General features: G+C 43.6%; 2 protein-coding genes across 2 annotated transcripts in view; one reads left to right on the top strand and one right to left on the bottom strand.

Moving 5' to 3' along the window:
* The window catches only part of LOC109870895 (60 kDa heat shock protein, mitochondrial), a 7270-nt gene extending 3027 nt beyond the window's left edge, over window positions 1-4243 (top strand). Inside the window, exons 5-10 of the mRNA XM_020461588.2 lie at window positions 155-323; window positions 795-894; window positions 1380-1625; window positions 2129-2303; window positions 2449-2627; window positions 2942-4243. Of these exons, the coding sequence (XP_020317177.1) occupies window positions 155-323; window positions 795-894; window positions 1380-1625; window positions 2129-2303; window positions 2449-2627; window positions 2942-3103 (1031 nt within the window). The 3' untranslated portion in view covers window positions 3104-4243. The remainder of the gene's footprint in view (window positions 1-154; window positions 324-794; window positions 895-1379; window positions 1626-2128; window positions 2304-2448; window positions 2628-2941) is intronic.
* On the bottom strand, window positions 3952-13168 carry LOC109870751 (coenzyme Q-binding protein COQ10 homolog B, mitochondrial). The gene is made up of 5 exons (XM_031805771.1): window positions 12996-13168; window positions 8077-8232; window positions 7251-7443; window positions 6838-6939; window positions 3952-6603 (listed from the first exon to the last, which is right to left on the bottom strand). Exons 1-5 carry the CDS (start codon window positions 13094-13096, stop codon window positions 6436-6438), a joined length of 720 nt encoding a protein of 239 aa, XP_031661631.1. The 5' UTR covers window positions 13097-13168; the 3' UTR covers window positions 3952-6435.
* Between the last annotated feature and the right edge of the window lie 44 nt (window positions 13169-13212).

The raw sequence follows: 13212 nt of genomic DNA, 5'->3' as shown, positions 1-13212 counted from the left end.
ATGCCCAGCTATTTTGTGGCTTTAAGATTAAAAGAAACTCGAGCACAATGGTGATCTTGATGCTCTACAGATTTAATGTATTTTTATGATGTTGATTCTCCACATTTGGCCATTTTGGAGCTTTTACATAACATCTCTCACCTCTGTCCCTCAGGCCAGAAGTGTGAGTTTCAGGATGCTTATGTGTTGCTGAGTGAGAAGAAGATCTCCACTGTCCAGAGCATCGTCCCTGCCCTGGAATTGGCCAACCAGAACCGCAAACCTCTGGTCATCGTGGCTGAGGATGTGGACGGAGAGGCCCTCAGCACCCTGGTTCTCAACAGGTCAGTTCCCTGTCCCTTTAGCACCCTGTGTCCCAGAGTAGCAGTTCTGATCTGGGATCAGTTTGGGCTTTTGGATCATAATTATATGCACAGGGGGATCTGTTCCTAGATGAGCAATCCTGCTCAGATGCTTTGTGAATACAGGCCCTTGTCCTCAGCAGGTCAGTCAGTGTCCTTAATTTAACCAGTAAACACCCTTGAGGTAAAGGGCCTGTTATAAGGACCTTTCCCCTTCACATCAACACTGACTGAGCACCTGGGCCAATGGGACACAACCAGCTCACATGGCTGCACTACTAATATAGAACACTGAGATATATCACCAACATCATTCAGCTCTGGTTATTGATAACTGAAGAGTCAACCTCAAAATAAAGCTGTAGACAATTTTGCTATTCCTGCCCTCTTCATGTGTAGATGCTGGATGATGTCAGTTTGGGTGTGTTCATTTAACCTCTACTCTGTCTTTAGGCTGAAGGTGGGACTACAAGTGGTGGCAGTCAAGGCCCCAGGCTTTGGAGACAACAGGAAGGCCCAGCTGCACGACATGGCCGTGGCCACCGGGGGCACTGTAAGCACACTTTACACTAATCATCGTAGGGCCTATACGGACATCAATCCATTTCTACTGTAAGAACACTTTACACTAACCACCCCCAACTTATATCAGTTAATCACTACTTGAGAAAAGGAATAGGAAAAACAGGATAAGTTACAGTAGAGCTTGTTCAGTGCGGTTGTCATTCCCCCTGCACACAGAAACATGTCTTCTCGTATCCCTGTCTGGCTGCATCCCACAGCAGGCAGGGACACTTGGTCTCAGACACGTCTGCACTGGCATGCTTCATCAATCAATGAATGTTGCATAGTCTTGCTTATCCCATGGTTAAGGGTTTAGCTCGGCACCCAATGGCCCTATTCTAATAATGGTGAAGTGCACCCTCTGTCCCCCTCTTAAAAGATGGACACCATTTTTTAAATATTTTATCAGGGCCAATGATTACCTGTTCAAATCCTGCCCTTCCTTTACTGACATCCCTCCTCTCACTTCCTTAGGTGTTTGGTGATGAGGCGGTGGGCATTGCTCTGGAGGACATCCAGGCACATGACTTTGGCCAGGTGGGCGAGGTGTCAGTGACCAAGGACGACACCATGCTGTTGAAGGGGAAGGGAGACACGGCATCCATCGAGAAGAGGCAGGCTCAGATCGCTGAGCAGCTGGAGAACACCACCAGCGATTACGAGAAGGAGAAGCTCAACGAAAGGCTGGCCAAGCTGTCTGACGGAGTGGCTGTGCTCAAGGTCAGAGGAGAAGAGGTCGGGGGCTGTATGGAGGGGATTGAAGAGAGGGAGAGCTTAAGAGGGATAGATGACAGTATAATTTCATTACATTTGTTTAGTCCTTTTAATGTCCCTGAATATTGTCACATTTTAGTCCTGGCTATTGAAATAAGCCTAGAATATACACAATGGGCTGGCGATTCACATCTTTAAAAACAAACGTTTACTAAACTTCGAAATCGGTCAATCCGCCATCAACACAATGGGAAAGTTATTTATTGAAATAGCATGGGTGATGGAGGAAAAACAATGTGAAGTCTTGTGGCGAACAATAATGCATGCGGTCTGGGCAGATGTGTGTGTGTGCTTCTGTAAGTTGGTGTTCGTTTGTGTATATGGAGCAAAAAAAACAAGGTAGGATGAGTTGACATTAGGAGATTCCTAATGTGAGACAGGATTTACATTTGAGTCGCTCCTGTATCCACCATGCATGAGAGAGTCACCCACTGACTGTTCTGTTTCAGGTGGGAGGAACGAGTGATGTGGAGGTGAATGAGAAGAAGGACCGTGTGACCGACGCCCTGAATGCCACCAGGGCCGCTGTGGAGGAGGGCATCGTGCCCGGGGGTGGCTGTGCACTGCTGCGCTCAATCCCTGCCCTGGATGCCCTCGTGCCCATCAACTCTGACCAGAAGATTGGTAAGTAGAGTTCTTAATCTTTACCCAACTTGCCAATAGGCTTTCCTCTGGTCACATGGGAGTGGCGAGATATGTTCCATTTTAATTTAAAACTTTTAGACAGAAGTAATGTAGCTTAACTTGGTATATCGCTTCCTGTCTATAGGAATTGACATCATCAGACGAGCCCTGCGTGTGCCGGCCATGACAATTGCTAAGAACGCTGGTGTGGAGGGCTCTCTAGTGGTAGAGAAGATCCTTCAGGCCGCGGTGGAGATCGGCTACGATGCCATGGAAGGAGAGTACGTCAACATGGTAGAGAAGGGCATCATTGACCCCACCAAGGTATGGATGCTTTAGCGCGGCACTACACTGTCATTTCGCTGTCATTCACCCAGCATACCAAAAATAGAATAAAGACATGTTCATTTTATAGTGATGGAAAATGTACAGAACTAATGTTGGCAAAGTTATATGAATGTTAATGTTAATTCATACAAGATTGATTAGTTGCTGCAATAAGGTTTACGGTGTATGCTTTCACTAGACTGAAGTTGCATAGACAGCAAATGGCTGCTAGTGATATTACAGGTTCTCTGGCTCCCTCTCTTGGTGTATGTCTGTATTACAACAATGACTGAGTCTGTCTCCCCCTACAGGTGGTGAGGACTGCACTAATGGATGCTGCAGGTGTCGCATCCCTTCTCTCCACTGCTGAGTGTGTGGTCACAGAGCTGCCCAAGGAGGAGAAGGAGGGTGGCATGCCAGGAGGTATGGGAGGTATGGGCGGTATGGGAGGTATGGGCGGTGGCATGTTCTAAGGCCCACCTCAAAGCGCTGTAAAAACTTAATGGCAGCGTGGGGCTAGGGGGCAAATTGTCCCTCCAACCCCCAGACTTGCCAAAACTGAATGGCCGTGAGTTTTGTTGGAGCTGCAAATGGATGAACCACACTACTTCTGCTGATTGTCTCCCCTCCACCCTCTGGAAGAACAGACTAGCCTGTCCTCGCTCAGCCTCTCTCCGTCCCTCTACCCGACCAGCCTGTCCTCGCTTAGCCTCTCTCCATCCCTCTACCTCTTTAACTGAGGCTCTGAGACCCCAGTCTACTCCGATGACCCCCCCCCCCCCCCCCCTCTTATTAACTGAGGCTTTGAGACCCCTCCATTTACCTCACAAACATGGCCGTCTCATCGTCCATCAGCAACATGCAGAATATTCACTGTTTATGAAAGATGCTAACCAGTGCGAATAATGCAATGCTGGTATTGATAAATTGTCATTTCTATCAAATGGAAGTAATGAAGCCTGTAACTTCCTGACGTTACAGACTAGGCTGATTTTAATACATGGTTAAACACAGGATAGCTATAGATAGAAGGGGGTTTGCTAGAGAAAGGAAACTTGGCCAGACATGCCACTGTCAATTTTTGTCATAACCTTTTGTTAGTTTTAGCTTTGTCCTGTTTCACCCAAGTAATGTTGGGAGGAACCGTAACCTTTTTCAGTTGAGTTAATGAAAATAAAATAATTGCGGCGCATGAGCATTCCTTTGTCTGATTTCAATACTCAAATATTCTAGAACTTTGGAACCAAAAGATTCATATCAGAATTCTAGAGGATGGTTATTGTGCATTAAGATAGCTGAATGTCTTTCCAGCAGAGGTTGGTCGGACTAGTTACAGCAGTTTGGGCCAGTTAAGGTCCAAGCCACAAGTTAATGTGAAACCCATTGATGTCCTCATGACCGGATTTGTATTTACTGCTCATAGATGTTTAGCCTACATTTACTGTGTTCAATCAGTACTATAAACAACCGTGCATTCAAGAAGTGTTGAGCTGTTTCTCTCTCCCCAGTACATTATTTCTTTGCAAATAACCAATTGTGATCATTTGACATGTTTTGTACAATGTAGACATTAATTTGTTTTTATTTAATAAAACCAAATGTTCTGAACAAGACCATTGTGCTTTCATGAGCAAACACTTCATATCTGATCATTTCATAGTACAATGCCAGACATACTGAACTGGAATTCTGGAAAACGCAATAGTTCACTTCAATAATCCACCCCAGAATGAAATTCCTGTCAATTTGGTGATCATTTGTTAGGGTTGACGCATCCTGTTCCTGGACTACTACTGTCCTGTAGGTTCATTCCAACCCTAATCTAGCACAGCTGATTTCAATAATTAGCTAGTTGGTAACCTGAATCGGGTCATTTAGAATTGTTTGGAGTGAATATCTACAGGTTAGCTGTCTAGGAACAAGGTCGGAGAGCCCAAGTCTACATTTTGAGCTCTCCTGGTTAAATATGTAGTATTCGTATCTTAGCTCATGTCTCTGGCAAGGTAACCTGTTGGTATGGTATTTTGTTACATTTCTGTCCTTGAAAAATAGTTTCCTCTTGTGCATGTGGTTCTGTATTTGTCCAGCAGGAGTCATAACTGTCAGTTCTATTCTTACCGCTCACATGATTCCCTCATCTATGGTCAACCAATCAGATGTTGACAACTCTAAACCCGAGGAAGGCACAACTCGGACTTCCCATTAAATGTGCAACTAGAACTACACACACAAACCTTTTTTTAATATAAAAATAGTTTACATCTTCACTCATTGAAACACCTCCATTTGCACTATAAAACAATCCCCAAAACACAACAATTATAGTTAAGTCAGCACTCTTATCTGGTCTTAAAACAATATGTACATGTTACCTTAATAAATACATTTATAGGAGTAGAATGCTTAATGTTATAAAATATAAATATGATTCCACTAGGATCAGGTCAAAGGTCACTGGGTGTACATAAGAGTGACATCTTTAAAAGGTTCTATGGTAAGATACCTCAGTGACAGTATTCTGACTGGCAGACACAAGCAACCAACATGTTAACTTAATCCCTTTATAGTGCACTACTTTTGGTCAAATGTAGTGCATATAGTAAACTACTTTTGACCAGAGCCCTACGGGTATATTGTATAGGAAATAGGGTGCAATTTGACACAGTTTGGATGACACTGTACCCTGCCTAGCCAGTCTGGGCCCTTTTAAACAGTGGATATCTATAGGGAAAAAGTAGCTGCATTTAGAAAACTAAACACATATTGCACAAGTGCCATAACTGAACAACATGCCTCCCATGGTCATTAGAGAACAACGTGCTATATGGGATGCGGCAGAAATGTCCCCGGTAACATTGTTGCAACACAGCACCTCTTGAACAGGTATGTGTAGGTAGGCTCGGCAGTGTTGCGACATTCCTTTAGGAAACGTCGATCTTCAAGTGCTCACACTTCATTCAAAAATGTACAAGCTGATCCTTTGATACCCCAGCCTCCATCTTATGCATTAGGCTACTTAAGCAATAAAGCCAGAGGAGGTGTGGTATATGGCCAATATACCACAGTTAAGGGCTGTTCTATTGGACCACGCAAAGCGGAGTGCCTGGATACAGCCCTTAGCTGTGAAATAGTAGCCATATTCCACAGACCCTAGAGGTGCCTAATTGCAATTCTAAACTGATTACCAAGGTAACTAGAGCAGTAAAAAATGTTGTCGTCATACCCATGGTATACCACTGCCAAAGCAGCATACAGGGCTCGAACCACCCAGTTTATAATGTTAGTTACAATAACGTAATGCACATGTCATATCTTGGATGGGCCTTCACAAACTGTTGGCCTGATCAGGACATAACACCAGTCCCTTTCCCCTGATCTCACTACCATAGTATCTTACACACAGCCTTTCACTATAAACAGACTTTATTTAGGCCTTAGTAGAAGAGTTTTTATATCTCCACAAGAGGGCTATTATGAGCCCTGTGCTCACCGCATGGGGAAAGCACTAAGCTCAGATGTGCCTACTGGCCAGAGGTGCTGATGGTTTCTTTGGGGCGAGGTGGCACCAGTAGGGGTCTATGGTGGTACAGGGGGGGATGGTATTTTGGGGGGGCAGGGAGGGGGACAGAATCTAGCCACAAGCAGTTAATGGGTATAAAATCATTGGTTGTTTTCTGATAAGGCACTGCAGTGTTCAGGCATTTAACCCCCCCCCCCCTCCCTGCCATGGCTGACTGTGTGTGTGTGTGTGTGTGTGTGTGTGTGTGTGTGTGTGCGCAGAGAGAGGATGATCCGTTGGGGCACGCTACGTGTGGTGCACCTCATGAAACATGAGCTCTCTGGGGATCATGGTCTGTGCTCCGTACAGTTTCCCGGCCCGCCTCTCAAACGCCGACACGTTCTGCTTCACCACCTCGTCAAAGAAAACCGTGGCCAGCTGGGAATGCAGCAGGGAGCGGAACTCAAAGGAGATCTGGAGAGCGGAGAGATGGAGAGTGGTTGAGAAAGTGATCTAGACATATGATCCTGTATACATGCATGTGTGCGAGAGAAGAAAAAAAAGAGAGAAGAAAAAAAAACAATGAGAGAAGAAAACAGTGCCAAAGATAGTAGAGATGCATAGCTAACTCTTATGCAGACGCATACATGGGAACACATAAAATACACTAACCCAGATACCCACAGTGCAGTGTGTTGAGGTACTTACAGAGAAGTCAACCGTGCAGGTGCGAGGGTAGCCAGGGAGGCCAGGGCTGAAGCGCCACACCGTCTCCAGGTGGTTGAAGAGCTTACCGTCAGAACAGGCTGCCTGGGGGTCAACACAGCCACGGTCAGACTGCTGATATAACCACAGTGGCTGCATTCCAGGACATCTTTATTAAAAAGGCCCACTACAATATTCATTAGATTGCTATATAATATTTATGTAGTTCCTGAGATGCTAAACACTTCTCCAGACAGTGACATCTGATCAGCTATTCAACACAACAGCAATTAAGACAAACAGGAACACACCCGGTGTCCATCTACTTCACAGCTGCTTATCTTAGATCTAGCCAAGTACCCTCACTGCATATACAGTAGTGGTGGGAGTTACCAGCCGCTACTGCAGTGCCTTACCTTGACCAGGTGGGGGCGCACTGTGGTGACCAGCGAGGTGTAGTTTTCCACTACTGGGGGGAAGCCAACTGTCAGCTTGGCCTTACAGAACCCCGAGCGCCGGAACACCACGTCAGACTTCTTACACCAGGGAACGAAGTGAAGGTAGTTCTCCACCCCAGCTACCACTTCATACATCTCCAACATAGAGTACCTGAGAGAGAGAGAGGAGGCCTGGGTCAACATCTCTTACAGAGGGAGGATAGTCCTCCAAACTCTGACCTTAAATTCTATTTGTAATGTGGGTGAAGGTCATCAACGGAAGAAGACTGTTACTTAACAGGGATGATTGACATTCTCTGCCCCAATGTCTCAACTTGCCCGGGGACTAACGCAGTCAGACTATTGCAATTTCCCAGACAATCATTACATAACAGCCTGGCAAATAGCCCAGGACACAGAATGGGTTGCTTTTAATAGTATAAAATTGAGTGATTATGACCTTCACTGGATATATGAGAGTCATTGGTGGGAGCAGGGACAGACAATACATAGAGTATCTATATTCATTTCTAGGACTTGGGTTTAAATATTATTTGAAATAATTTCAAATGGGCAACTTTGTCTGTGCTCCACTGAACTGTTGCAATAGAACTAATAGAGAACTCCTAAACCATGACCACCTGGCAAACCATGACCACCTGGCAAACCATGACCACCTGGCAAACCATGACCACCTGGCACTCCAGGCAGCCTAAAGCAGACATTCAAATTATTTGAAAGATTTGAAACAGTATTTGAACCCAGACAAAGGCAGGTCTGATTTCAGGGAGGCACCGTGACTGACCCCATAACGCGTCTCTCAGAGTACTCCTTCCTCTTGTTGAAGGTGTCAGCCAGGTTGAAGAAGGAGCGGGTGGGGGCCACGATGACTGTGGACCTGGGCATGGCCCCCAGGAGTGGTGGCACTCTCATCATCAGGATCCCACATGAGGAGAGATATCTGTTCCGAAACAAGGAGAGAGGTGAGTCAGAAAACAACATAAGGGCCAATCATTTGCCAGTTTTCCACACACATATCAGCGTCAAATTCACAATCATTTCTAAGTATCTAATTCCTATGTATGAACTGGCTGCATGACCAAATTCTCTGGAAACCTCTTCCCGATAGCTGAACCAAACCGTCGGTGTACGTACAGGATTAGAAACGTTACGCTCGGCTGCTGCTGGGTGCCCTTTTAATAGTTAGATCAAAGCTAACTATGTCAAGATCAATGGAAGTGGCCAATGGTTCATCAGAGCCTCAGGTCTCTGAGCTCATGTTCTCACACTGCAGACATTTACAAAACCACCATGTGAAGGGGCCAATACATCCACAGGGCAAAAAACACAGTTAAAAGGAACAGGACATTTTCTGGTGAAAACAGGTAGTGTTGGTTTCTAAGATCAACTGCTTTGAATCCCTTTTCTACAAGATACCAGTAACCAGAAATATGCAAAGTCAACCACAACATACTTTGGCTATACTTGCATAACTAAAAAAAAATACAGTGAAAAGTCTGGGCATTAATTTTTTTTTTAACTCTAAAAATCAAATCAACTCAGTAGGTTTGGCGCTATACTATAATTTGTGCATGGCTAAAGAAACCTATAGCTTGGGTCTCCAAATGTCATCAAGTTACAAGGCCAGCATTTCATAAACTTCACTGTGGGAAAAGTGATGTTGATATTAGAGGTCGACCGATGATGATTTTTCAACGCCGATACCGATTATTGGAGGGCCAAAAAAGCAGATATTTTTTGTTGTTGTAATAACGACAATTACAACAATACTGAATGAACACATTTTAAATTAATACAATACATCAATAAAATCAATTTAGCCTCAAATAAATAATGAAACATGTTCAATTTGGTTTAAATAATGCAAAAACAAAGTGTTGGAGAAGAAAGTAAGTGCAATATGTGCCATGTAAAAAAAAAAGCTAACGTTTAAATTCCTTGCTCAGAAAATGAGAACATATGAATGTTGGTGGTTCCTTTTAACATGAGACTTCAATATTCCAAGGTAAGAGGTTTTAGGTTGTAGTTAATATAGTATTTATAGGACTATTTCTCTATACCATTTGTATTTCATATACCTTTGACTATTCTTATAGGCACTATAGTATTGCCAGTGTAACAGTATAGCTTCCGTCCCCCTCCTCACCCCTACCTGGGCTCGAACCAGGAACACAACGACAACAGCCACCCTCGCTCCACAAAAGCCGCTGCAAGGTGAATAACTACTCAAAATCTAAAAGCAAGTGACGTTTGAAACAGTATTAGCGCACACCCAGCTAACTAGCTAGCCATTTCACATTGGTTACACCAGCCATTAGGCTGATAGGCATAAACAGCGCTGTGTTTGCGAAGAGCTGCTGGCAAAACGCACGAAAGTGCTGTTTGAATGAATGATTCGGGTCTGCTGCTGCTCAGTCAGACTGCTCTATCAAATCTGATTTATTTATAAAATAATAACACAGAAATACGAGCCTTAGGCCATTAATATGATCGAATCCAGAAACTATCATTTCGAAAACAAAACGTTTATTATTTCAGTGAAATACGGAACCGTTCTGTATTTTATCTAACGGGTGGCATCCATAAGTCTAAATATTCTTGTTACATTGCACAACCTTCAATGTATGTCATAATTACGTAAAATTCTGGAAAATTAGTTTGCAATGAGCCAGGCAGCCCAAACTGTTGCATTTACCCTGACTCTGCGTGCAATGAATGCAAGAGAAATGACACAATTTCACCTGGTTAATATTGCCTGCTAAACTGGATTAGTAGTTATAACTAGTGATTATGATTGATTGTTTTTTATAAGATACGTTTAATGCTAGCTAGCAGTTTATCTTGGCTTCTACTACATTCGCGTAACAGGCAGGCTACTCGTGGAGTGCAATGGTTTGAGCGTTGGACTAGTTAACTGTGCAGTTGCAAGATTGCAACTGCTGAGCTGACATGGTGAAAATTTGTCGTTTTGCCCACGAACAAGGCAGTTAACCCACAGTTCCTAGGTAGTCATTGAAAATAAGAATGTGTTCTTAACAGACTTGCCTAGTTAAGTAAAAGGTATAAAAATGTAAAAAAATTATAGCGGAAATCGGCACCCAAAAATTACGATTTCCAATTGTTATGAAAACTTGAAATCGGCCCTAATTAAATCGGCTATTCCGATTAATCGGTCGACTTCTAGTTGATATGCTTCAGTTTGCTGCCATATGACTGGTACCACATTTGTTTTCAGCAACAAAAAGGTAAAACAGATCTAAAACAATTGTCATTTACAAACCCCAAGTTGTAAATGACAGTACATGGAGAACGGGGTTATTTCTATCTGAAAGAATGAAGTAGAGGTTGTTCCACTTGGAACCGATAGGTCGCTCGACCTCATTCATCGTTTCATTGCACGTAAAAGATGGTGGAATTAAGTCATGGTCAGAATTTGGCGTATCTCTTTGATCTCCACCCCCAACAAATAGCAGGTGTATAGTATGCTATTCTCATGCTTACGTTCAAGGTCAGTGTAGACAGAGAACAGTGCATAACAAAGGGAATTACGCTCCATTTACACCTGCTTAACTAGTGTTGATCTTCTCTATGTGACTAGCCTAATGAAAAGGCTTGTCAGCTACAGAGGCTTGAAGCTGAGAAAGACACAGGGTCCTCCAGGTGTCACATTTTCAGTTCAGTAAGCAGTAAAGTGAACGTACTGAATTCTGCACAGTGAGCACACCTGCTGCTGCCCCAGTGACAACTATTTCAGCGTAAAAAAATAAAACACTTCCAACGAGTGAGTCAGAAAATACCTTTGAATCTCTGACTCAGAGGACAACCTCTCAACACACACCTAGGACTATTCAAACAGTGGTTTAATTCCAATTGAAGACTATATGCACACCAATACACACAAGAAGCAGACAACTGACTCAAATGAAATGCTGTAAATCCCAAATAACTGAATAGTAGGAGCCGGTAGGATTATGGTGAAAGTCTGTTAGTTCCTTTCAACGCAATAGCTGCGTTGAAATAGCTGTGTGAGTGAGTGACAGAGAGAGAGGCGCATTAGTGGAGAACATGCTTGTGGTGGCAGTTGTGTCCCTGACAGAAACAGATGATGGCCATCTGCCAGCAGCTTAGCCACCGCTGCACCTGGCTGGTGATTGCCACACGGGGACACAACGTACCTAGAGGTCAGCATTGGGGAGAATGACTGATTGGACTACAGTAGTTATCCCCACCAGCTTGGGTATTGTCACTTTGCTGCGTGATGTTATTTTGTGTAGCACTGCATGGTGTGAGGAATACAAAATTGTGAGTTCCACGAACTTCAATACATTTATGTTTTCAAGACACTGATAGTCAGATTAAGAGCACCTACTGAATTCGCCTACAGCGCAGGAGTAGTGTGTTTCTGAATGGGAACTCCTAAGATTCAGTGCAATTGTAAATTATTTAGCAGCTTCCTAAAACATCCTCCTGGCATAGTGAGGAGTGCAATATGAGTTTGGTTTCATCACTCTAGGCAGTGCCTAATGCCTAGATCACACCGACAGGGTCATTGCATTTTGGGTTAACCAGAACTCCATTAATTTCTGATGGAACCCTGCATTTGACTTTCTGCATTGCGTTGCTGTTGCAGAGCGTTCTGTGTGGTGCATACGTTGGATTTAGCAAACGCATGCGTCAAACTATATGCGTAGACGGTTTGACAGAAATGATAACAGAAAGTAAATGTTTAACTTTTGTTGCACACATATCCATATGATGCCGTGTACCATTTTGCAAAAGGACACTGTCCGTGTTATCATGCGTTAAGCCCCAGATAATGTCCAAAGACAGATTGCGTAACACAGGTAGCTGGATACATGGAAGTTTTCCAGACTTCTCTAATAACTTCAGCCACTTAGCTAATTGGATGAATGCCTTTGACATGTTAACCATTTCAGCTAGAGGCAGAGACACTGCACTGACTGATATCGGAGGTAGTAGACAGTCTAGCCAACTAGCATTCTAATTGTAAACACGCCATAGATAAAATAACAATTTGTACAAACTTCAACTAACGTTACATACCAATGCTTCAAAGGAAACACCTTGGATTTTATTATTTAACTAGGCAAGTCAGTTAAGAACAAACTCTTATTTACAATGACAGCCTAGGAACAGTGAGTTAACTGCCTTGTTCAGAGGCAGAACGACAGACTTTTACCTTGTCAGCTCAGGGATTTGATCTAGCAACCCGTCAGTTACTAGTCCAATGCTCTAACCACTAGGCTGCCTGGCGGTGTTCAGTTCGAGAACCAAATGAGAAATCGTCCTCCAACGATTAAAAAGAGTGTGTGATTATAGATGTATTCTCATCACCCGCAACCCACCCACTGTGTCCCGAGTACCCATGAGTATAGCTAACATTTAGCAATCAGGCAGCAGCCCTAATTAGTTGTCAAAACAGTTAGCTAAAATGACATGTTTGGCTAGTTATACGAATCTGTTAGATAACTTAAGTAAGCTAGCTAAAGTAGTCTGCTAAAGTTAATTTGAGACAGAAAAGCAGATTGACCGGCTGGACACAAAGCAGCTGAGGCAAACTAAACGAACAACCTGCTAGCGAACTTTAGCTTCATCGAGAAAAAATGCGAATGGGCTAATGCTAGCAGTAACTTGACCATATTCAGGATTTACATTTGTACATAAAACATGAACAGCAGTTACCTTACGCCAATCCTTTTAGGTGTTTCTCGGCTGGCTGTGACGGGTAACTTTTTTATACATTCTAGTACCGCTCTCCTTAGTCCCCGCATTCCTCTCGCCATCTTCACTGCGATGATCGCTTCTCTCAGCCACTAGCTACTTCTCCCGCAGCTTAATCCATCGTGGACGCGCCTTCTCTAACTAGCGCAATGATTGGAGAATAGTTATCTGTTAAGAG

This window comes from Oncorhynchus kisutch, linkage group LG26, assembly GCF_002021735.2.
Source record: "Oncorhynchus kisutch isolate 150728-3 linkage group LG26, Okis_V2, whole genome shotgun sequence".
Classification (NCBI taxonomy): domain Eukaryota; kingdom Metazoa; phylum Chordata; class Actinopteri; order Salmoniformes; family Salmonidae; genus Oncorhynchus; species Oncorhynchus kisutch.
The sequence above is the reverse complement of the archived record's forward strand: the minus strand, read 5'-3'. Positions and strand labels throughout refer to the sequence as shown.